The sequence below is a fragment of the Theropithecus gelada genome, chromosome 1 (genome assembly GCF_003255815.1).
Source record: "Theropithecus gelada isolate Dixy chromosome 1, Tgel_1.0, whole genome shotgun sequence".
NCBI lineage: Eukaryota > Metazoa > Chordata > Mammalia > Primates > Cercopithecidae > Theropithecus > Theropithecus gelada.
The window spans coordinates 67871882-67894745 of NC_037668.1; the positions used below are offsets into that span (position 1 = coordinate 67871882).

General features: G+C 41.1%; 1 protein-coding gene and 1 non-coding gene across 2 annotated transcripts in view; both read left to right on the forward strand.

Moving 5' to 3' along the window:
• The first annotated feature begins 251 nt into the window (after positions 1–251).
• RLF (rearranged L-myc fusion) overlaps positions 252–22864 on the forward strand; it is an 81790-nt gene continuing 59177 nt past the window's right edge. Inside the window, exon 1 of the mRNA XM_025365117.1 lies at positions 252–513. Coding sequence (XP_025220902.1) covers positions 277–513 — 237 coding nt within the window. The 5' untranslated portion in view covers positions 252–276. The remainder of the gene's footprint in view (positions 514–22864) is intronic.
• Positions 16192–16298, forward strand: LOC112615301. Its single transcript, XR_003117318.1, has one exon. It is a non-coding gene; the product is annotated as a U6 spliceosomal RNA (small nuclear RNA).

Consider the following 22864-nt stretch of genomic DNA (forward strand, 5'->3'; position numbering starts at 1 on the left):
TCATATCCAGATTGCTCTACAGGCATTTCTGGCTCCGTGATCCCATGACCTCAAAGGGGTCTAGGTGGGCATAGCCTCTGACCAGTTGTTGCTGGGTTGTTGTCAGGACTGGTGATGCGTAGGCCACTGAGAGGAGGAGCACCCGGAGTCCAAGTGACGGAATCAGGCGGGCGCCCGCGTCGCTAAGGAGTGCGTCACCATGCGCGGGCGGACGGGGGCAGGGCCAGGGCTGAGTCACGTGGCTTGGTTGCCTACGCGCTGGTGGGCCGTGGGAAGATGGCGGACGGAAAGGGAGACGCCGCCGCTGTCGCCGGGGCTGGGGCTGAGGCTCCGGCGGTAGCGGGAGCCGGAGATGGAGCCGAGACTGAGTCCATGGTTCGGGGTCATCGCCCCGTATCTCCAGCGCCGGGAGCCTTGGGACTGCGGCCGTGTCTGTGGCAGCTGGAGACAGAGCTGAGGGAGCAAGAGGTGTCGGAGGTCTCATCTTTGAACTACTGCCGGAGCTTCTGCCAGGTGAGGGGCTGACTGGCTGGCTGAGGGCGGCGGGGCGGGGAAGTCAGGGAAAGAGGCCCTGGATACTCTGCAAGCAGCCGGGTCCGAACTGAAAGGCGCCACCTCAGTGACTCGCCGCGCCCCCGGGCCGGGAAGGCCCAGCTCGGAAGCTCGACCGCTGGCCCCCCTGCGCCACTGCCCGACTTTGGCCACCCCTGGGGCGTTTTGCTCTGAGCCTTACTGAGATCCCGGAGGGCCCTGGCGGGTCCCTGGAAGGGCTGTGCCCTGTCGCCGTTGCCTGTGTCCTGACCAGGTGGTTGGAGCGCCACTGCCCCCTGAGGGATTGATTGCTTGTCCCTGCCGGGAGATCCTTTTTTGAGTGGAGTGCAGATCTCCGAACTGTTAAACCCGGGTTTTTCTGAATAATCCAGAGAGGCGTGTTGGGGCCAGAGATTTATTTTTGGAGTTAACATCTTTTGGGCTCCTAAAAGGTATGACAGTTGGCTTCGAAAGGCGTCTAGGGCTTTCTGATTAGGGATTGCGGAGCTGGTTGGTTGGCTGTTTTTTTCTTTTTTCTTTTTCTTTTTTTTTTTTTTTGACGTTTAAGCTGTTCTTTCGTCTTTTCTGTATTTCTTTGAGAGGATTGTGCTACCGAGAATAAGGCTGACTCTTTGGGTAGAAGAGGATGGGAAGAGGGATGTAGAGTGTGGCCTCTTTTGGCAGTTGTATGATCATTTCTGTGCCATGGTGGGTCCTAACCTATGATTACATATTTATGGGTGTGTTTAGTCTCCATGACCACTCCGAGATTTTTCTGTATGTTTTCAAGTCTTTTACAAATATGAATATTGGCCATTATTATTTCTACTTCCAATGTTTGTTCTGTCAGGTTTCAGAGGCACCCCTCTGCTCCTTATCTGTTGTACCTTAGAAAATGCAAAATAATCGTAGTATGTTGGTACTTGGAGTCTTAATAAGTAGTCCAGTATGCTGAATAAATTGCGGCGTTCTAAAATAATAATTTGGGGGGCAATTTGCTCTGTTGGTCCGGAGTAGAATAAAAGTTAGGTTGCTTGATTGCTTTTCTCCCTCTCTCTGCCGAGACAGAAGCACTTCATCTCTTTGAATGGAATTTTGTCCTTACTCATCTTTTCCATGGATTGTACCACTCCAGTTTTTGTGTGTACAACCTGCAACATTGCCCTGTACTATTAAATGTTAATGTATTGTTCTCAGCTTCCTTAGCAGTAATCATCCTTGTTTAGTAAGCTAATTTATTTTACAAATTTTTACTGACTTTATAGGATAGTGCCAGGGACTTTACCAAGTGCTGGGGAAACATGAGTAAGACAGCACTTAGCCTTGATGAACTTACAAGTTGGTGGGAGGTGGTAGAAATGACAGTATTTCCAGTGCGGTTTTGGTAATGATTGAAAAGGAGGTGTTGTAGAGACAATGGTGAGGAGAGAGCCCTCATGGGATATCCCGATGGGAAAGACAATTAACTAGTAAAAATAAGTAAAAAGATTAATTATAAATTGTAATATGTGCTTAGAAAGAAGTAACTGGGAGAGGCCACTTTAGATAGTAGACCCTGTGGGCTGCAAGGATGAAAATGAGTCACCGTGAAGGTCTCGGGTGGGGAAGCATCCCAGTGCCAAAGGTAGAGATTGGTCAGGACCCAGAATGCTATGGGAGAAGGGGAAACTAATGGAAGGACAGTGGTGGTGCAGAAAACAACTGTGGGTTTTGGGTAAGACTTCTAAGCTTGAGTTGTCTCCCTGGAAAGATGACAAGAATGAATGTAACCAGTCACATTGAAACTTGTCAAAGGATCACATATATATGTATTCTGCTTTATGTCTAGTGCTTGCAACTGCAGTTTTATTTAACGTAATATTTTAACGTCTTGAGTCTTGGTGACACCAGAGATGTGATGGCCCAGAAGAATTTTTAAAAGAAAGCATGTGTAATTTGTCTTTTCTATGAAGTTTTTTTTTTAACCTAAAATTTTTCCAAAAATTGTTTTTTAGACTACTAAATGAAGTAAGAACAAGTATTCCTGTAGCACTATATTGTAATAGAAAGTACATGGGATTGGGAGTTAGTTGGGTCTTGACTGTGACTTTACCACTTCTTAGCTAATAATCTTGGGTAACCATGTCTGCAAAACTATCTTATTTTCTGATCTTTATCTCCTTATAATGCCTTATACAATCAGAATAGAAAGTTTGTGTACAAGTCTTCACAAAATTTGTCATATTTTTGACACATTTTTCCCTGTAGTCCAGATAAAATCAACTATGTCCTTGATGACCTGATACAGAAAAAGTAAAAATTGTATGAAGAAGCAGGAAAATTTTCACCATCAATAAATTTTGTTGAATAACTCTTGGTTTCACATTTGAAAAGAAGAATAAGATATATTCATTCACTTAAGGAGCACTGATTGTGTGACAGTTCTGAAGATGGGAACCTAGTAAGACAGTTTTCTCGGACTCTAGGAGAGGAGCACATAATATATAAAGATAGGTAGTAGGCATTTTTACATTATCATAAAGGCCTGACCCCTGCTTATGGGATGCTTAATACTACAAATGTATTTTCATCAGTTATTTAGTTAGAAATGTCATAGAGACTTAGATTGTACCAAGCAGATCCCTTTTGCAACATCCTGGGACCATATTCTCTCCAACTCTTGCAGCACTTAAAAGAAATGGCTCTATCTTTGGAATTGCACCAAATCAAGAAATAAACTAACATATGAGTGAATAGAGAAGCTTGTCTCATTCTGGGCGTATTTTCAACTTTCATATGTTTGTGAATATGATAAAATGAAACACTGAAAGTAATAGTTACTAAGAAAATGATACTTAGGTCAAACTGTATTCAGTGAAAAATTGTATTAAGTGACTATGGGATGTGGTTTGTTTTTTCTCTTCCTTTCAGTTCCTTTTGTGAAACCACTGCCAGACAGTGTGGATAAGATTAACTTTAGAAAACAGTCTTTCTTTGTTTTCCTGAAAAATTGATGATGTCTTCTCAAGTTTTTGCTGTATTTTGGGGACCAAGATTCCTTAAGTTTTACAGTTGGTGTCTCTATTTGTAACAGAAATTTTGAAGACTTTTTTTAAGGTAAACTTCGTTATCAAAATTGGAATTGTTGGGTGATTATATGATTACACTTTGAGAATACTAGGCAAAGTAATTTTATGACTAAACCATGTTTATATGAGACACTTTTAGGTTCAAGACTAACAGTGACTTCATAGATTTTTAATGGCTAAAATAAGTACTGCATTAAAATTTCCATTTTTCCTAGATTAGTGATGGAGTACAAGGGCTGTGAGTCAGATAACCTGTGTACTGGCTTCACTATTGAAATAGTTGTGTAACCTTGGGCATGTTATTTTCTTTAAACCTTAATTCTTTTGCAAATGGATAATAGCACTTATGTTTTGTATGCAGATTCATTGTTGTAAGGACTTAATAAGAAAATCTCTATTTTAAAAAATACCTCCAGAATTGTCTGTGTTATCCAGATTTCTTAGCTTTGTAGCAAAAAGTTTTCACAGCCTTGGTCTCAGCATGCTTTTCAACCCTCCCCTCAGTCTCATCACCTGAATCCAACTGTTTACTCCTATTCAGGAGTTCTATACTTGGAGTCAGTCCATGGACCAACGTGTGATTACAGTTATTCCTATGATTAAAATTTTGTCTGTATCTTTCCAAGCACATTATTTTGGGAAAGATGATTTTAATTTTCATTTGACTTTTCAAGATCCAATAAATGTATTAACTACGTTAACAAGATCTCAGGCCATGCCTTTCCCTTTCATTGTGAGGTTCTCTCATTTTCTGCATGGGAGATTTTTCTTCTTTAGGGCCCAGTATAAATGTCATCCCTTCTGTGAAGCTTTTCCTGATTCACCAGATAGATTTCCTCTTATTTGTTTGGGATTTTTTTTTTCCTTGACACTTTGTATATACCTATAGTTTTAATTCTTAATTTTATTGCTGTCACTGTCTTCTTTCAGGTTTTCTCCTATTGCAGCCACCTCTTCACTAATCTCTTGTTTTCTGACTGGCATTATCTGCAGTTCATCTTTGTGTTCTTTCTAAATTATTAATATAATCTTGTTAGTCACTTTATTCTCTAAAATGCCTCAAATTTTTTTCCCCCCAAAGGCAAGATAAAGTTCAAACTTATTAGCTTGGTATACAAAGCCTTTTGGAATCCGAACCACCAACTCCCGTTTTTCCAGCCTCATTTAAAAAGTTGGTTTGATCCCACCTTCACCACTGTGTCCATTTCTCACTCTGCCTCAGTAACCCAGGGTCTTTCTTTCCCTATCTACCTATTTATCCTTCAAGACCTGGCTCAAATATTAGGGTCTTTCAGAAGCTTTTTCTGATTTCAGCAGGCAGAATTAGGTGGTTCTTTCTCCAATGTATTCTGTTAGCTTCCAGTACATAAACGTGGTGCCTAAATATTTGTTTCCATGTTTGTCTTTTGTATTGACTTATAAATCAACAAGAGCAGGGATCTTGTTTATTTATTTTTTTGTATACTTAGTACCTAGCAATTAGTACAATGCCTGTCACACAAAACTGATTTGTTAAATGGATTGTATTGTAGGGACTTCATGATACGCACATGAGATACACACTTAAAAAACAGTACTTTAGAGGGAACACCTAATGTAAAATCTATTATGTAAAAAACAAATTTACCATAAGAAATTACTATAAAGGGAGAGGATGTGGAGAAATAGGAACACTTTTACACTGTTGGTGGGACTGTAAGCTAGTTCAACCATTGTGGAAGACATTATGTGGCAATTCCTCAAGGATCTAGAACTAGAAATACCATTTGACCCAACCATCCCATTATTGGGTATATACGCACAGGATAATAAATCATACTGCTATAAAGACACATACACACATATGTTTATTGCGGCACTATTCACAATAGCAAAGACTTGGAACCAACCCAGATGTCCATCAGTGATAGACTGGCTTAAGAAAATGTGGCACATATACACCATGGAATGCTATGCAGCCATAAAAAAGGATGAGTTCGGCTGGGCGCGGTGGCTCAAGCCTGTAATCCTAGCACTTTGGGAGGCCGAGACGGGCGGATCACAAGGTCAGGAGATCGAGACCATCCTGGCTAACACGGTGAAACCCCGTCTCTACTAANTCCTGTAGTCCCAGCTACTCGGAGGCTGAGGCAGGCCATTCTCCTGCCTCAGCCTCCGAGTAGCTGGGACTACAGGCGCCCGCCACCACGCCCGGCTAGTTTTTTGTATTTTTAGTAGAGACGGGGTTTCACCATGTTAGCCAGGATGGTCTCGATCTCCTGACCTCGTGATCCGCCCGCCTCGGCCTCCCAAAGTGCTGGGATTACAGGCTTGAGCCACCGCGCCCGGCCTGCCTTTCACCTCTTTAAGTACTACTTTATTTTCCTTCAGATCACTGCTGATCTTGTATATCAGTCTCCCCAACTGGGATGTAAGTGCTATGAAGATGTTGGCTTTTATTTACCTAGTGCCTAGTCTCTAAAACTTAGTGGGTACTCACTAAATGCTTGTTGATCTTTATCTCCTCCCTTTCCTGTATCTCCCACTCTTATTTTTGAGAGTAACAAGCAAGTCTTAACTGTCTTTATCAAGAAATAGGGACATTTGGCCAGCTGTGGTGGCTCACACCTGTAATCCCCGCCAGCACTTTGGGAGACCAAGGCGAGAGGATCCCCTGAGCCCCAGAGTTCAAGACCAGCCTGGGCAACATGGTGAGACCTTGTCTCTCCAAAAAATTTTAAAATTAGCCAGTTGTGGTAATGCATACCTGTGATCCCAGCTACTCAGAAGGCTGAGGCAGGAGGATCACTGGAACCCAGGAGGTTGAGGCTGCAGTAAGCCATATTCGCGCCACTCTACTCCAGCTTGGGTGACAGAGTGAGACCTTGTCTCAATAAATAAATAAATAGAAAGATACTTGTTTGTTTGTTTGTTTGTTTGTTTGTGACAGAGTCTTTCTGTGTTGCCCAGGCTGGAGTGCAGTGGTAAGATCTCAGCCCACTGCAACCTCCGCCTCCTGGGTTCAAGCAATTCTCGTGCCTCAGTCTCTAGAGTAGCTGGGACTACAGGTGCTTGCCACCACGCCCAGCTAATTTTTGTATTTTTAATAGAGACGGGGTTTTGCCATGTTGGCCAGGCTGGTCTCGAACTTCTGGACTCAAGTGATCTGCCCACCTCGGCCTCCCAAAGTGCTGGGATTACAGGCGTGAGCCACTGTGCCTGGCCAAGAGAGAAAGAGACATTTTTTTGTCAACCAGTTTATCCTGCTTCCCAGCAGGGACCACACCTTATTGTTTTTTGAATCTTGATCAACTAAGAGTAGAGCCTTATTTTTATTATATAATAAAATATTTCATATAAAATGCATTAAATTTTGTATAAATAATATGTTTTGGCCATGCACGGTGGCTCACGCCTGTAATACCAGCACTTTGGGAGGCCAAGGCAGGTGGATCACCTGAGGTCAGGAGTTCGAGACCAGCCTGGCCAACATGGTGAAACCCCGTCTCTACTAAAAATAGAAAAAATTAGCCGGATGTTTTGGCAGGCACCTGTAACCTCAGCTACTCGGGAGGCTGAGGCAGGAGAATCACTTGAACCTGGGAGGCAGAGGTTGCAGTGAGCAGAGATTGTGCCATTGTACTCCATCCTGGGCAACAAGAGCAAAACTCCATTTAAAAAAAAATAATAATAATATGTTTTAACATAAATAGAAATTTATATAATAAAACTTTCATTGCTGGCACAAGGCCAACATACAATCCAGTACATGAAAAATTTGAGGGCCTAAATAATTTATTGAGGATCTTTTTGTCTGCCAAGCCCTCAGGTAGGTAGTGTGATTTTCTTTTTTTTTTTTTTTTTTTTTTTGAGACGGAGTCTCGCGCTGTGTCACCCAGGCTGGAGTGCAGTGGTGCGATCTCGGCTCACTGCAAGCTCCGCCTCCCAGGTTCAGGCCATTCTCCTGCCTCAGCCTCCGAGTAGCTGGGACTACAGGCGCCCGCCACCACGCCCGGCTAGTTTTTTGTATTTTTAGTAGAGACGGGGTTTCACCATGTTAGCCAGGATGGTCTCGATCTCCTGACCTCGTGATCCGCCCGCCTCGGCCTCCCAAAGTGCTGGGATTACAGGCTTGAGCCACCGCGCCCGGCGGTAGTGTGATTTTCATTTTACAGATAGAAAACAGGTCCAGAGAAGTTAAGTAACTTTCCCAGGATCACACAGCTGGTAAGTGGTGGTGAGTTCTTTAGACTCTAGAGCCTATGTTCTTTTTTCTTGCATCAGAATTTCCTAAACTGTGTTTCACTCCATGTGATATATTTATTAATAAGTGCTTCTTGAAATAAGGGTTCTATGTTCATGTAAGTTGGGATAAGCTTTTTTTTTTTTTTTTTTTTTTGAGTTGAAATTTTGCTCTTGTTGCCCAGGCTGGAGTGCAGTAACGTGATCTCGGCTCACTGCAGCCTCTGCCTCCCAGGTTCAAGCAATTCTTCTGCCTCAGCCTCCCATGTAGCTGGGATTACAGATGCTCACCACCACACCTGGCTGTTTGTATTTTTAGTAGAGATAGGGTTTCATCATGTTGGCCAGGCTGGTCTTGAACTCCTGACCTCAGGTGATCCACCTGCCTCACCCTTCCAAAGTGCTGGGATTACAGGCGTGAGCCACCATGCCCGGCCATGGGATAAGCGTTTTAAATGTTAAAATACATTGTGAATTTCCAAGAGAGACATTAGGTATTGTGCAGCATTTGCCAAACTTACCAGGTCTAGAACATTTTGCCATATTCTGAAGCCTTTGTCAGCTCAAGAGTCACATGTTTTTTTTACTATAATAAAGCAGAGTGCAGAGGTGAAGAGATGATTGCCTTGTCTTTCTGCCTGCCACTGACTTTTAATTATTTAGTTTTAGCCTAAAATGTGATTCTGAGCTTTTTTTTGTTCTTTGTTTTTTTTTGAGACAGGGTCTTGCTGTGTTGCTCAGGTTGGAGTGCAGTGCTGCAATCACAGCTCACTGTAGCCTTGTTAGCCTCAACCTCCCAGGCTTAGGCAGTCATCCCAACCTAGCCTCTGTAGTAGCTGGGACCACAGGCGCACCACCACGCCCTGTTAATTTTTGTATTTTGTAGAGACAGGGTTTCGCCATGTTGCCCAAGCTGGTTTCAAACTGCTGAGCTTGTGATCCTCCCTCCTCAGCCTCCCAAATTGCTGGGATTACAGGTGTGCGCCAACTCGCCCGGCCTTCTTTAATTCTTTAGGCATGTTTCCTTCAGTTCTTTGAATATACAGTTGGTTCTCACTATTTGCGGATTCTGTATTTGTGCATTAGCCTACTTGCTAAAATTTATTTGTAAAACCGGCTGACTCTGACTGAGCTTTTTATGAAAAAATTTCTCCTCCGAAGGTTTTGCAGGGATTAAATTATGTGTATTGTTACATATGAAAAATATTTTAGTGTGTTATAATTTGGAGAAAGTTGAGAATGAGTTATATTTCAGACTATCTTGAGTCAAGATTTATTCTTATAGGTTTACCTATATTGCTGCAACATAGTTAGGCTGGGATTACTAATGTATTTGTTTATTTCTCCCCACTTTTGTGCTAACTCTGATTACTGTCTTTTTGAATGCTATTCTTGTCAATATTATTATTATTACTTGGATCTAGCAGCTTATGGTGCTGACATTTGATTTGATAGTTGTTTTTTTGTTTGTTTGTTTCAATTTAGAGACAGGATCTTACTCCCTTGCTCAGGCTGGAATGCAGTGGTACAATCTTAACTTACTGTAACCTCAAACTCTTAGGCTCAAGTGATCCTCCCACCCCAGCTTCTCAAATATCTAGGATGCAGGTGCATGACATAGTGCCCAGCTACTTTAAAAATAATTTTCGTAGAGACAGGGGCTTACTGTATTGCCCAGGCTGGTCTTGAACTTGAGGCCTTAAGTGATCCTCCCACCTCAGCCTCCCAAGCCACTGGGATTAGAGATGTGAGCCACCACTCCCAGCCTGATTTCTTGGTATTCTTACTCCCAAGGAAATAACCTGAATATGTCATATTAGCCAGCACAATTTCTTAATAATGTGGACATTTGTTATAAGAATTATTATCGCATATGATAAAATGTATATCCTTGCTTGGGAATTGCATTTTTATGATATATAATTTTACAAAATAGCCATATTTTTGTGATTCCATTTCATCATCTTTGCTTTTTTCAGATATATGTTTAAAATATATATAAGGTATCCTAAAGTAATAAAGCAAACATAAATATTTTAGTTTTTGCGACTCAAAACTAGTGGGTGCTCATTCCAGAAACTTAAAACAAGATTTACAAATAGATGAATTAGATAGTGAAAGTACCATATAAAGTCACTCAATAGCTTGGTGTATTTATCAGATTTTTGGAAAAATACGTATAGAATATGTGTTTATATAAATATTACAATTTCTAATTGTGCAAACAACTCATGCATACATTCTAATTGTTAAAAATTAGAACAGTATCAAAGGGGAGAATAAGAAGTAAAAGCTCCTGTCACACACACTTTTTTTTTTTTTTTTTTTTTTGAGACGGAGTCTCGCGCTGTGTCACCCAGGCTGGAGTGCAGTGGCGCGATCTCGGCTCACTGCAAGCTCCGCCTCCCAGGTTCAGGCCATTCTCCTGCCTCAGCCTCCGAGTAGCTGGGACTACAGGCGCCCGCCACCACGCCCGGCTAGTTTTTTGTATTTTTAGTAGAGACGGGGTTTCACCATGTTAGCCAGGATGGTCTCGATCTCCTGACCTCGTGATCCGCCCGCCTCGGCCTCCCAAAGTGCTGGGATTACAGGCTTGAGCCACCGCGCCCGGCCACACACACTTTTATGTACTCCAGTACTACCTTTTCCTAGGTAGACCATTGTTAACAATTTAGGAATGTATATCTATAGAATTTTTCTATATGATGTGTACATATATATGTACTATATTTAGAAAAAATGGTTTCAAGCTTATATACTAAAACCTGCTTATTTCATTATTGTAGACATCTTTTCATGTAGAATATGTGTAGACTTACTGTAATTAAGAAATAAATGCATAGTATTCCATCAGAAACTGCATTGATTTTAAATTCTACAGGTAGCAACACCTTCAACACTCTTAACTAAGAAAAAAATTTTTTTAAACTATAAAAGCACTTTTTGAGGCAAAAAATACAGTACGGAGGGTTTAAGGAAAAGTAAAAGCCTCTTTCCTTCTGCCCACAATCTTTCCAGTCGCTTCCCAGAGGAAATGACTGTTAACAGTCTCGTGTGTCCTTAAAAACACAAATACTTACTCTTTTGCAATTTATTTTTTAATTTGATATGATGACCCTTTTCTTTATCAGTACATTTTAAGCATACACCATAATTTAAACATCTGTGTTATTTTGTTATTATAAAGTGTCCCATGAACTTAGTTAAATATTAAGTGCTGCAAGGTCAGGAGATCGAGACCATCCTGGCTAACACATTGAAACCCCGTCTCTACTAAAAATAAAAAAAAAAACTTAGCCGGGCGTGGTGGCGGGTGCCTGGAGTCCCAGCTACTCAGGAGGCTGAGGCAGGAGAATGGTGTGAACCCAGGAGACGGAGGTTGCAGTGAGCCGAGATCGCAACACTCTATCCTGGGCGACAGAGATCGCTCTATCCTGGGCGATCGCTCTATCCTGGGCGATCGCTCTATCCTGGGCGATCGCTCTATCCTGGGCGACAGAGCGAGATGCCGACTCAAAAACAAAAATGACTGGATTAAACAGGATGTTTAAGTTTTGATGGATACTTGCCTGTACTCTATCCTGGGCAACAGAGTGAGACACTGTCTCAAAAAAAAAATAAATAAATAAATAAAATAAAATTAAGTGCTGGTTATTTCTATCTATAACATAAATCTGGAATTGAAATTACTGGATTAGGCTGGGTGCGGCGGCTCACACCTGTAGTCCCAACACTTTGGGAGGCCAAGGCGGGTGGATCACCTGAGCTCTGGAGTTCGAGACCAGCCTGGCCAACATGGGGAAACTCTGTGTCTACTAAAAATACAAAAATTAGCCGGTAGTCCCAGCTACTCTGGAGGCTGAGGCAAGAGAATTGGTTGAACGTGGGAGGCAGAGATTACAGTGAGCCGAGATTGCGTCACTGCACTCTATCCTGGGCAACAGAGCGAGATGCCGACTCAAAACCAAAAATGACTGGATTAAACAGGATGTTTAAGTTTTGATGGATACTTGCCTGTACTCTATCCTGGGCAACAGAGCGAGACACTGACTCAAAAAAAGAAATTACTGGATTAAGAGAATGTTTAAGTTTTGATGGATACTTGCCTACAAAAAGTTGAATATGTATTTCTGCCAGTAGTGTTTGGGAGTCCTCGTTTTACTAAATCCTTGCTAATGCTTGTATTGTTAAACTTATTAATATTTGACAATCTAATAGGAAAAAATTATCAGATTGTTACACTAATTTGCATTTTTAATAATATTCAGTTTGTTGTTGTTGTTTTTTGAGGCAGAGTTTTGCTGTTATTGATTAAGCTGGAGTGCAATGGTGTGATCTCGGCTTACCGCATCATCTACCTCCTGAGTTCAAGGGATTCTCCTGCCTCAACCTCTCGAGTAGCTGGGATTACAGGCGTGCGCCACCATGCCCAGCTAATTTTTTGTATTTTTAGTAGAGATGGGGTTTCGCCATGTTGGCCAGGCTGGTCTCAAACTTGTGGCCTCAAGTGATCCACCCACCTTGGCCTTCCGAAGTGCTGGGATTACAGGCATGAGCTACTGTGCCAGGCTGATCGTGTAATCTTGAGATTTTAGATCTCTTTGAAGTTCTCATGAAGCAGAACATGTCCAAAGAATTATAATTAGAGCTGTAGCCTAACCTGAAGCCATTGGAATGTGTGATACACTTTTGTGATTGATGGTGGCTTTGTGAGAGGTTTGTCAGTGTAGTCATTTATTGATCTCTTATAATCAATGCTTCTAAACTCTGGAAGACTAAGTCATAGCTGAATAACTGGAAAGACTGCAGTGCTTTCCATTAGCTAACTATAAAAAATACTGTGACCTGGCCGGGCATGATGGCTCACGCCTGTAATCCCAGCACTTTGGGAGGCTGAGTGGGTGAATCAGGAGGTCAGGAGTTTAAGACCAGCCTGGCCAAGATGGTGAAACCCTGTCTTTCCTAAAACTACAAAAATTAGCCAGGCACAGTGGCAGGCACTTGTAATCCCAGCTACTCTGGAGGCTGAGGCAGGAGAATCGCTTGAACGCGGGTGGCGGAGGTTGCAGTGAGCCAAGATTGTACCAATGCACTCCAGCCTAGGTGACAAGAGTGAGACTCTGTCTCAAAAAGAAAAACAAAAAAAGTGACCTTTATATGTTTTCAAATAGAGTGCCACCAAATGGATGTATGACCTTGGAGCAAGTCAGCTTGTTATTTGGAGAGTCTCATATTGCTCCCTAAATGAGATACTCTTTAAGGTTTGATTCTACTCCAAAATTATATAACTCTATTGAAAAATGTTTGCTATATAAGATTTATTTTCTAAATCATCTCCAAATATTTGTCTTGTATATTCTTATCAAAATAAATTAATATCTTTTAAAAGTATGTTTTATTTGTACCATACCTATATATTGTATAAAACAGACACAGACATACATAAAAGGGATGAGATTTTTTAAAACTCATTTGAATATAAGTATTAATATTATATTCCTTCTCCCTGATGGATTATCATTTGCCCCTCTAGAATAAATGCCCATCCCAGTGGAAACTACTGATTAGAACTGAAAGTATTGCGTTAGTTATGCTCGCTTTCTTTATTTGGTTTTTTCTTCATAGTGCAATCTTGATTTCAGTCTTTAAAGGACATTGTCAATGAAAATGTTAAATCAAGGGGCCAAGCACAGTGGCTCACACCTGTAATCCCAGTGCTTTGGGAGGCCAAGGCGGGAGGATCTCTTGAAGCCAGGAGTTCAAGACCAAGACTGGGCAATGTAGTGAGACCCTGTCTCTACAAAAACTTTTTAAAAGTTAGTTGGGCATTGTGGTGTCCTAGCTATTTGGGAGGCTGAGGCAGGAGAATTGCTTGAACCCAGGAGGTGGAGGTTTCAGTGAGCTGAGATCGAGCCATTGCATTCCAGCCTGGGCGACAGAATGAGACTCCGACTCAAAATAATAATAATTCTCATTCTATTTGGGAGGCTGAGGCAGGAGAATCTCTTGAACCCGGGAAGTGGAGGTTGCAGTGAGCAGAATTGTGCCACTGCACTCCAGCCTGGGTGACAGAACAAGACTCCGTCTCAAAAGAAAAAAAAAAGTACAATTTGGTGAGCTTTGTCGTATCTTAATATCCATGAAACCATCAAGATTATGATTGTATCCATCATCCCTAGACGTTTCTTCCTACCGCTTTGTATTCCCTTTCTTACCCTCCTCCTGTATACATACCCTCCCATCCCCACTTAACTACTGATTTGCTGTCTCTATAAATTAGATTGCATTTTTAAGAATTTTATATAAATACTATAATCATGTGGTCTCTTTTTTGGCTTCTATCTGTATAATTTTTGAAATTCATTCATCTTTTATATATCAGCAGTTATTTTATTGATGAGTATTCATTGTATGGATATATCATGATCTGTTTATTTACTGATAGACATTTGAATTGTTTCCAGTTTTTGACTACTACAGATAAAGCTGTTACGAACATTTTGTGTGGAAGTCTTTGTGTGGACAGATGCTTTTTCTTTTCTTTTGGGTAAATACCTAGGTGGAATGACTGGGTCACATGACAGGTTTTCCAGAGTAGTTGTATTATTTTACATTCACATCAACGGTGTGTGAGCGTTCTAATTTTCTACCTCCTCACTAACACTTGGTGTGGCCAGTGATTTTCATTTTAGCCACTCTAAAATTACTGTTAGTTCATTGTGATTCTAATTTGCATTTCCCTAATGGCTTTTTAAAATTTTGAGACAGGGTCTCACTCTGTCACCCAGGCTGCAGTGGTGTGATCTCGGCTCACTGCAGCCTCTGCCTGCAAGGCTCAGGTGATTCTCCTACTACAGCCTCCCAAATCGCTGGGACCACAGGCTTGTGTCACCACACCTGGCTAATTTTTTTGTACTTTTTGTAATGGTGGGATTTTGCCATGTTGCCCAGGTTAGTCTTGAACTTTTGGTCTCAAACGATCCTCCTGCCTTGGCCTTCCAAAATGCTGGGGTTACAGGCGTGAGCCACTGCACCTGGCTCTAATGACTTATGTCGCATGTCTTTTCATATGTTTGCCATCCTTATATCTTCTTTTTTTTTTTTTTTTTTTTTTTTTTTTTTGAGACGGAGTCTTGCTCTGCCGCCCAGGCTGGAGTACAGTGGCCGGATCTCAGCTCACTGCAAGCTCCGCCTCCCGGGTTCACGCCATTCTCCTGCCTCAGCCTCCCGAGTAGCTGGGACTGCAGGCGCCCGCCACCTCGCCCGGCTAGTTTTTTTTTTTGTATTTTTAGTAGAGACGGGGTTTCACCGTGTTAGCCAGGATGGTCTCGATCTCCTGACCTCGTGATCCGCCCATCTCGGCCTCCCAAAGTGCTGGGATTACAGGCTTGAGCCACCGCGCCCGGCCTCCTTATATCTTCTTTGATGAAGTGTCCAAATCTTTGCCGTTGAAAAATAATTGTTTTCTTATTGTTGAATTTTGAGAGGTGTTGTGTTTGTGTTTCTGATATATGCTTTTGCAAATATTTTCTCCCTAGGTTGTGCCTTCTCTCTTTTTATTATTAACAGTGTATTTCTTATTTATTTATTTTTAATTAATTAATTTTTTTTTTGAAACTGAGTCTCACTTTGTCTCCCAGGCTGGAGTGCAATGGCGTGACCTTAACTCACTGTAGCCTCCGCCTCCCGGGTTCAAGTGATTGTCCTGCCTCAGACTCCTGAGTAGCCTGGGAACAGGTGCCCGCAACCACACCTGGCTAATTTTTGTATTTTTAGATGAGACAGTGTTTCGCCATGTTGGCCAGGCTGGTCTTGAACTTCTGACCTCAAGTGATCTGCCCTTGTGTGAGCCACCACAACCGGCCTTAACAGTGTATTTCTTTTCTTTTTTTTTTTTTGAGACAGAGTGTTACTCTGTCACCCAGGCTGGAGTGCAGTGGCATGATCTCAGCTCACTGCAAGCTCCGCCTCCTGGGGTCACACCATTCTCCTGCCTCAGCCTCCTGAGTAGGTGGGACTACAGGCGCCCACTACCATGCCTCGCTAATTTTTTGTGGGGTTTTTTTTGTATTTTTAGTAGAGACAGTGTTTCATGGCATTAGCCAGGATAGTCTCATGATCCCAAAGTGTTGGGATTACAGGCATGAGCCAGCGCGCCGGTCAACAGTGTATTTCTAAGAACATAAATTCTTAATATTGATAAATTGTGTTTTTCCTGTTATATCTAAGAAATCTGTCTAATCCAAGACCACAGAGAAGTTCTGCTGTTTTCTTCTGGAGATTGTATAGTTTTAGGTTTTACATTTAAGTCTATGATTGATTTGGAGTTAATTTTTATATATGGTGTGAGGGATGGATGGAAAAATCACTCATGCTTGCTTCGGCAGCACATACGCTAAAATTGAAATGATACAGAGAAGATTAGCTTGGCCCCTGTGCAAGGATGACTTGCAGATTTTTGAAGCATTCTATATTTTTCAGGGAGTCTCAGGCCAAGGATGTCATCGAAGAGTACTTCAAATGCAGTAAATGAACAGATAAATCTTTGGCTCACACACACAAAAAATAAAAACACTCATATATATATCTATAGATATATATGAGTGTTATATAGGTATATTTATAGCTATATATATGAGTGATTTTTTTAAAAAGTTACAGTACCATTTATTGAAAACCTATCCTTTCTTCACTGAATTGCCTTTGCACCTTACTGAAAATTAGTCAGCTATGCATGTGTGAGTCTCATTCTGAATTGTCTTCTATTTCATTGATCTGTTTGTCTACTCTGATGCCAATACCACACTCTTATGTTGCATTTTCAAACTAAATATAATATACCATGAAAGCTATATAGCACATAGAGACAGGAAATATAATAGTGGTTTCCAAGGGCTAGAGGGAGGGGAGGGGGGGTTGCTTTTTAGTAAGTTCAGAGTTTCAGCTTTGTAAGATGACAGGAGTTGGGTGGGTAGATGTTAGAGTGGCAGCACAGCAATGTACAATGTGAATACTTAATACCACAGAAATATATACCTAAAAATTGTTCAGATAGTAAATTTTATATGTATTTTACCACTGTTTTGAAAAAATAGTTTGAACCCAAAGCTGTCTTTGGCGTTTTTTTGTTTGTTTGTTTTGTTTTGTTTTTGAGAGGTGGGATCTTGCTATGGTCTTTTTTGTTTTGTGTGTCTCCCTGTCCCCCTGCAGAGATGAGGGTTTGATATATTTAGCCCAGGCCGGTCTCAAACTCCTGAGCTCAAGCAGTCCTCCCACCTTGGCCTCCCAAAGTGCTGGGATTCCAGGCATGAGCCACTGGTAGCAGCCTTACCACCTTTTTTTTTTTTTTTTTTTTGAGATGGAGTCTCGCTCTGTCGTCCAGGCTGGAGAGCACTGGTGTAATCTCAGCTCACTGCAGCCTCCACATCCTGGGTTCAAGTGATTATACTGCCTCAACTTCCTGAGTAGTTGGGACTACAGGCCTGTGCCGCCACACCCAGCTAATTTTTGTATTTTTAAGAGAGACACGGTTTCGCAGTGTTGGCCAGGCTGGTCTCGAACTTCTAACTTCAGGTGATCCACCAGCCTGGGCCTCCCAAAGTGCTGGTATTACAGGCGTGAGCCACCCTACCCAGCCTTTACCACCATATTTTAAAGAGCTATTTTGTAGGATGCCGGTACAAAACGGGTAGTCAATTTCAGTTGACTGATTTCAGAAAATGAGACTCAGAGAGGTTATCTGGTAATTGATGGGGCAGAGATTTGAAACTGTAGCCAGAATGCCTGTTATTTCCCTCTGTTGTTACACAACTACCTCAGAATTGTAATACTTTTACCCAGCATGATAAAGTTTGAACTTTACAATCTCCAGACTTAAGAAGTATTGTAAATCAGTCCTTTTAGTAATAATGGCTCGCTAATGCAGAAATGGAGGATAGTTTGAATTTATCCTCCCCATCCCCGGCCCCCATCGTCTTCCTTTTGCATGCTCATCCACTTCAGTTTCTTGAAAATTTCTAATCTAAAATCTCTAGACTTAAAGTTAACTCTTTTTTTTTGGTACTTTTATTGTGGGAAAGTATACATAACATAGAATTTGCCATCTTAACCATTTTTGAGTGTACAACTTAGTGGCATTAAGTACATTCACATTGTTGTGCAACCATTACCTCCATCCATCTCCAGAACTTTGTCATCTTCCCAAAGTGAAACTATGTACCCATTAAATACTAACTCCCCATTCCCTTTTTTCTTCACCTTCTGGCAACCATCATTCTACCATCTGTCTCTATGAATTTGACTATTCCTAGGTACCTCATATAAGTGAAATTGTACAGTATTTGTCTTGTTGTGACTGCCAAATTTCACTTAATATAGTGTCCTCAAGATACATCATGTTGTATCATGTGTCAGAATTTTCTTCCCCTTTAAGACTGAATGATACTTCATTTTATGGATATATCACTTTTGTTAATCTGTTCATGAACATTTGGGTTTCTTCCTCCTTTTGGCTATTGTAAATAATGCTGCTATGAACACATGTGTACAAATACCTCTTCAAGATCCTGCTGTCACTTCTTTGGGATATGTACACTGAAATGAAATTGTTGGATCATACAGTATTTCTGTTTAATTTTTGGGGGAACCACCATACCATTTTCCAAACCACTGCACCATTTTACTTTTCTATCAGCAATGCACAGAGTTTCCTGTTTCTCCATACCCTTGCTAACACTTGTTCTGTTCTTTACTTTTCTTTTTTTGAGACCGGGTCTTGCTCTGTCACCCAGGCTGGAGTGCAGTTGCACGATCTTCACTTATTGCAATCTCTGCCTCCCGGAATCAAGCGATTCCTCTGCCTCAGCCTCCTGAGTGGCTGGGATTACAGACGCCCACCACCATTTCTGGCTAATTTTTTTTTTTTTTTTTTTTCAGTAGAGACAGGGTTTCACCATGTTGGCCAGACTGGTCTCGAGCTCCTGACCGCAAGTGATCAACCTGCTTTGGCTTCCCAAAGTGCTGGGATTACAGGTGTGAGCCACTCGGCCTGACCTCTTTTATTTTAGATAATAGTGATCCTAATGGGTGTGAAGTCGTATCTCATGGTTTTGATTTGGATTTCCCTAATTAGTGGTGTTTCACATCTTTTCATGTGCTTATTGACCATTTGTACATCTTCCTTGGCGAAATGTCTTTTCAAGTCTTCTGCCCAATTTTTAATTGGCTTGTTTTTTGTTGTTGAGTTTCAGGAGGTCTTTATGTGTTTAGATATTAATCCATCGACAGATATATGATTTGCTGTATTTTCTTCCATTTTACGGGTTGCCTTTTTACTCTCTTGAGAGTGTCCTTTGATGCACAGAAGTTTTAATTTTGATGAAGTCCAGTTTATCTATTTTTACTTGTGTTGCTTGTGCTTTTGGTGTCATAGTCAAGAAATAATTGCCAAATCCAATGTAATGAAGCTATTTATCTATGTTTTCTGCTAAAGTTTTATCATTTTAGTTCATATGTTTAGATCTTTGATCCATTTCAAGTTGGTTTATGTAAATGGTGTAAGGTAAGGTCCAGCTTCAGTCTATTGCATATGAATATTTGGTTTTCCTAACATTGTTGAATGAAAAGGCTGTCTTCACCGGGGTGCAGTGGCTCACGCCTGTAATCCCAGCACTTTGGGAGGCCAAGGCAGATGGATTACTTGAGATCAGGCGTTTGAGACCAACCTGACCAATATGGCGAAACCCCTTCTCTACTAAAAATACAAAAATTAGCCAGGTGTGGTGGCTTGTGCCTGTAGTCCCAGGTACTTGGGAGAATGAGACAGGAGAATCGCTTAAACCTGGGAAGTGGAGGTTGCGTTGAGCCGAGATGGCACCACTGCGCACTCCAGCCTGACCAGCAGTGCAAGACTCCATCTGAAAAGAAAAGCGAAGTGAAGCACACTGTCTTTTTCCCATTGAATGGTCTTGGCACCCTAGGTGAAAATCATTTTCATTTGACCACATATACAAGGATTTATTCCTGGATTTATTTCTTGGCTTTCTATTAGATTGCATTGGTCTATGTGTCTTTTATGGATTACTCTGCAGTAATTAGGTGTTTAGATTATTAAAGGAATATATGAAAAATTTTCTTGAACTGCCACAGTGATGAAAAGAATGTAAATTGAATAAAGTATTGTATTTCTTCTAGTAAGCTGATCCTCAAAAGTTATATTACAATTATAATATCTAATAATTGTTACAGCTTCTCAGTCTGTCACCTTTTAACACCAATAATAGGAATGTACATTGGAACAAATTTTCCGGAGCAGAATTTGACACTATGTAAAGCCTTAAAAATTATGCACCCAGCAATTCCATTTATAGGACATTATTATAAGAACATTGTCATGGATACATGAGAGAAATTAGATATAGGGGTGCTCATTTTAGTGTTTAGGGGTGTTCATCTTAATATTATATATAATACTGCAAAGTTAGAAGCCATTATGTCCATAAATAATTGGGTAATAAAATATACTCACACAAAGTTGTGCAACCATAAAAACACTGACATTGAAGAAAACTTTACAACAAATGGAAAGACATATAGCATTATTCTATTAAAATATTTGGTTTAGGCATTAAAAAAACCCTCAAGCAGCCGGCATGGTGGCTTATGCCTGTAATCCCAGCACTTTGGGAGGCTAAGGCAGGAGAATCGCTTGAACCCGGGAGGCGGAGGTTGCAGTGATCACGAGGTCAAGAGAGCGAGACCATCCTGGCCAACATGGTGAAACCCCTTCTCTACTAAAAATACAAAAAAATTAGCCAGGCATGGTGGTGGGCACCTGTAATCCCAGCTACTCAGGAGGCTGAGGCAGGAGAATCGCTTGAACCTGGGAGGCGGAGGTTGCAGTGAGCACAGATCATGCCCCTGCACTCCAGCCTGGTGACAGAGGGAGACTCCGTCTCCAAAAAAATAATAAAAAAAAACCCCTCAAGCTTAATGTATTGCCTGTTAATAGTGGTCTGTTTCTGGATAGTGGTATTATGGGTTATTAAATTTTTATTTTTGCATATGTATTTAACAGTGCTATGTTATTTTTATGACAGAACAGCAAAAGGCATTTTTAAAAATTAAAAATGAAATGAAACTAGAAAGCATAGTTAAATCCTGTGGCAGAATCGGTATCTAAAAATAATCTTAGTAGGCTGAGATTGATGGACTGAATCCGGTGAAATTTAATCAGGATGGATGAAAAAAAGTATAGATAGATAGAGTAAAAGTCATATCTCTGGCTTTTAAAAAAAACCACCTATAAGCCGGGCGCGGTGGCTCACGCCTGTAATCCCAGCACTTTGGGAGGCCGAGGCGGGCGGATCACAAGGTCAGGAGATCGAGACCACAGTGAAACCCCGTCTCTACTAAAAATACAAAAAAATTAGCCGGGCGCGGTGGCGGGCGCCTGTAGTCCCAGCTACTCAGGAGGCTGAGGCAGGAGAATGGCGTGAACCCAGGAGGCGGAGCTTGCAGTGAGCCGAGATCGCGCCACTGCACTCCAGTCTGGGCGACAGCGTGAGACTCTGTCTCAAAAAAAAAAAAAAAAAAAAAAACCACCTATAACCAATATAGAAAATGAGGCAGGGGGCATAGTAGCAGCATATGTTAAAGACTTAGGGGGTTTAATTTACTCTAGCCACTTAACTTCCTGGTTGTAAGCAGCCAGCTGTTCTCTCTCCATTTCATTTCATCTCACTCTCAGCTTAGTCTCTTGATGGGAAACCTCCATCAAGAGGTGCATCCTCATTACTGACATTTAAGTCTTCACCATTTACTCCCATCTGTTCTAGTCATCTAGTTGTCTATTCATCTTTTCTGACTTCTTTAAAGTTCTCTCTTTGGAGTCCTCCTGTTCCCGTCACTGTTGCTCATACTTCAGAGATCCATCTCAAGTGCTGCCCTCTCCTGGAAGTCTATCTCTTGTAGTGCAGTCACATTTTACTGAAATGTATAATTTCCTGGGAGTTTCACAAGTGGAGAAATTTAAATCAAGGTTTCTTGCTTTATGTGCAAAATTTGAAATAATTCAAACCCCTCTCTATTAGAAAACATGTAACTTCCTATTGCCATAGGACATACAGCTTTGAAAATGAACACTAGCTATCTTTTGTCAGTTTTTTTGTGACCCACCAGCATTCTGAAGTACAGGATATCTGTCAGTGCCATTGCTTGAAAACATTCCCCAGAAGCAGTCACTTTAAAATGGAAGTTAGATGTTGTAAACTCGGGAAGAAGGCCAAATGATGACCATGACACAACTTGCTGCAAAATATTAAAGCTGATGCTGGGGGGTGAGGGGGCAGAATTTAAAAGCACACTTAAAATAGTTGAATTGTGAAAAGGCATAAAGAAAGCATGGTGATTAAGTGTGGGCTGAGGAGCCAGATGGCTCTAGTTCAAATCCTGAATCCAACACTTACCTATTGGATGACTTTGGCCAAATAATTCAATCTGTTTCCTCATTAAGGAAAAAAAAAAATCCCCAAGAGACAACTTGACAGTGGCTCCTCATTTTTAAAATGGGCTGATAATAAATCACCTAGCTCATGGAGTTGTGCGTATTAAATAAGTTTAGTGGCCTGTAAAGCTCTTAGGAAGTGCCTAATCCATACTATGTGCTCAGTAAATATAACTGTATTTGTTTCATTAGGAAAGTTAATCCTGAACTATGTGAGATTTAAATTGGAATGTATTCTTTACATTAAATGTGACCATCCTGAAAGAAATTCTCCTTTCTTGATAGTTTCAGAGAATAGTCAGAATGCTGCCAAGCTCCTTGAAACCATGTAGTGAGAAATATAGATAGAATTGAGGGTGAGGGGAGATTTTTTTTTGCTTTGAAAATGTAGTTATGCTTATTAAAGAAAATTTGAGAAGTTTAGAAAAGTATAAAGATGACAAAAATTACTCATATTCCTGCTACCTCAGTGCTAACCATGTAAGCATTTTAGTTAATTTCTTCTAGTCATTTTCCCCTTGGACATTAATGTTTTCAGTGT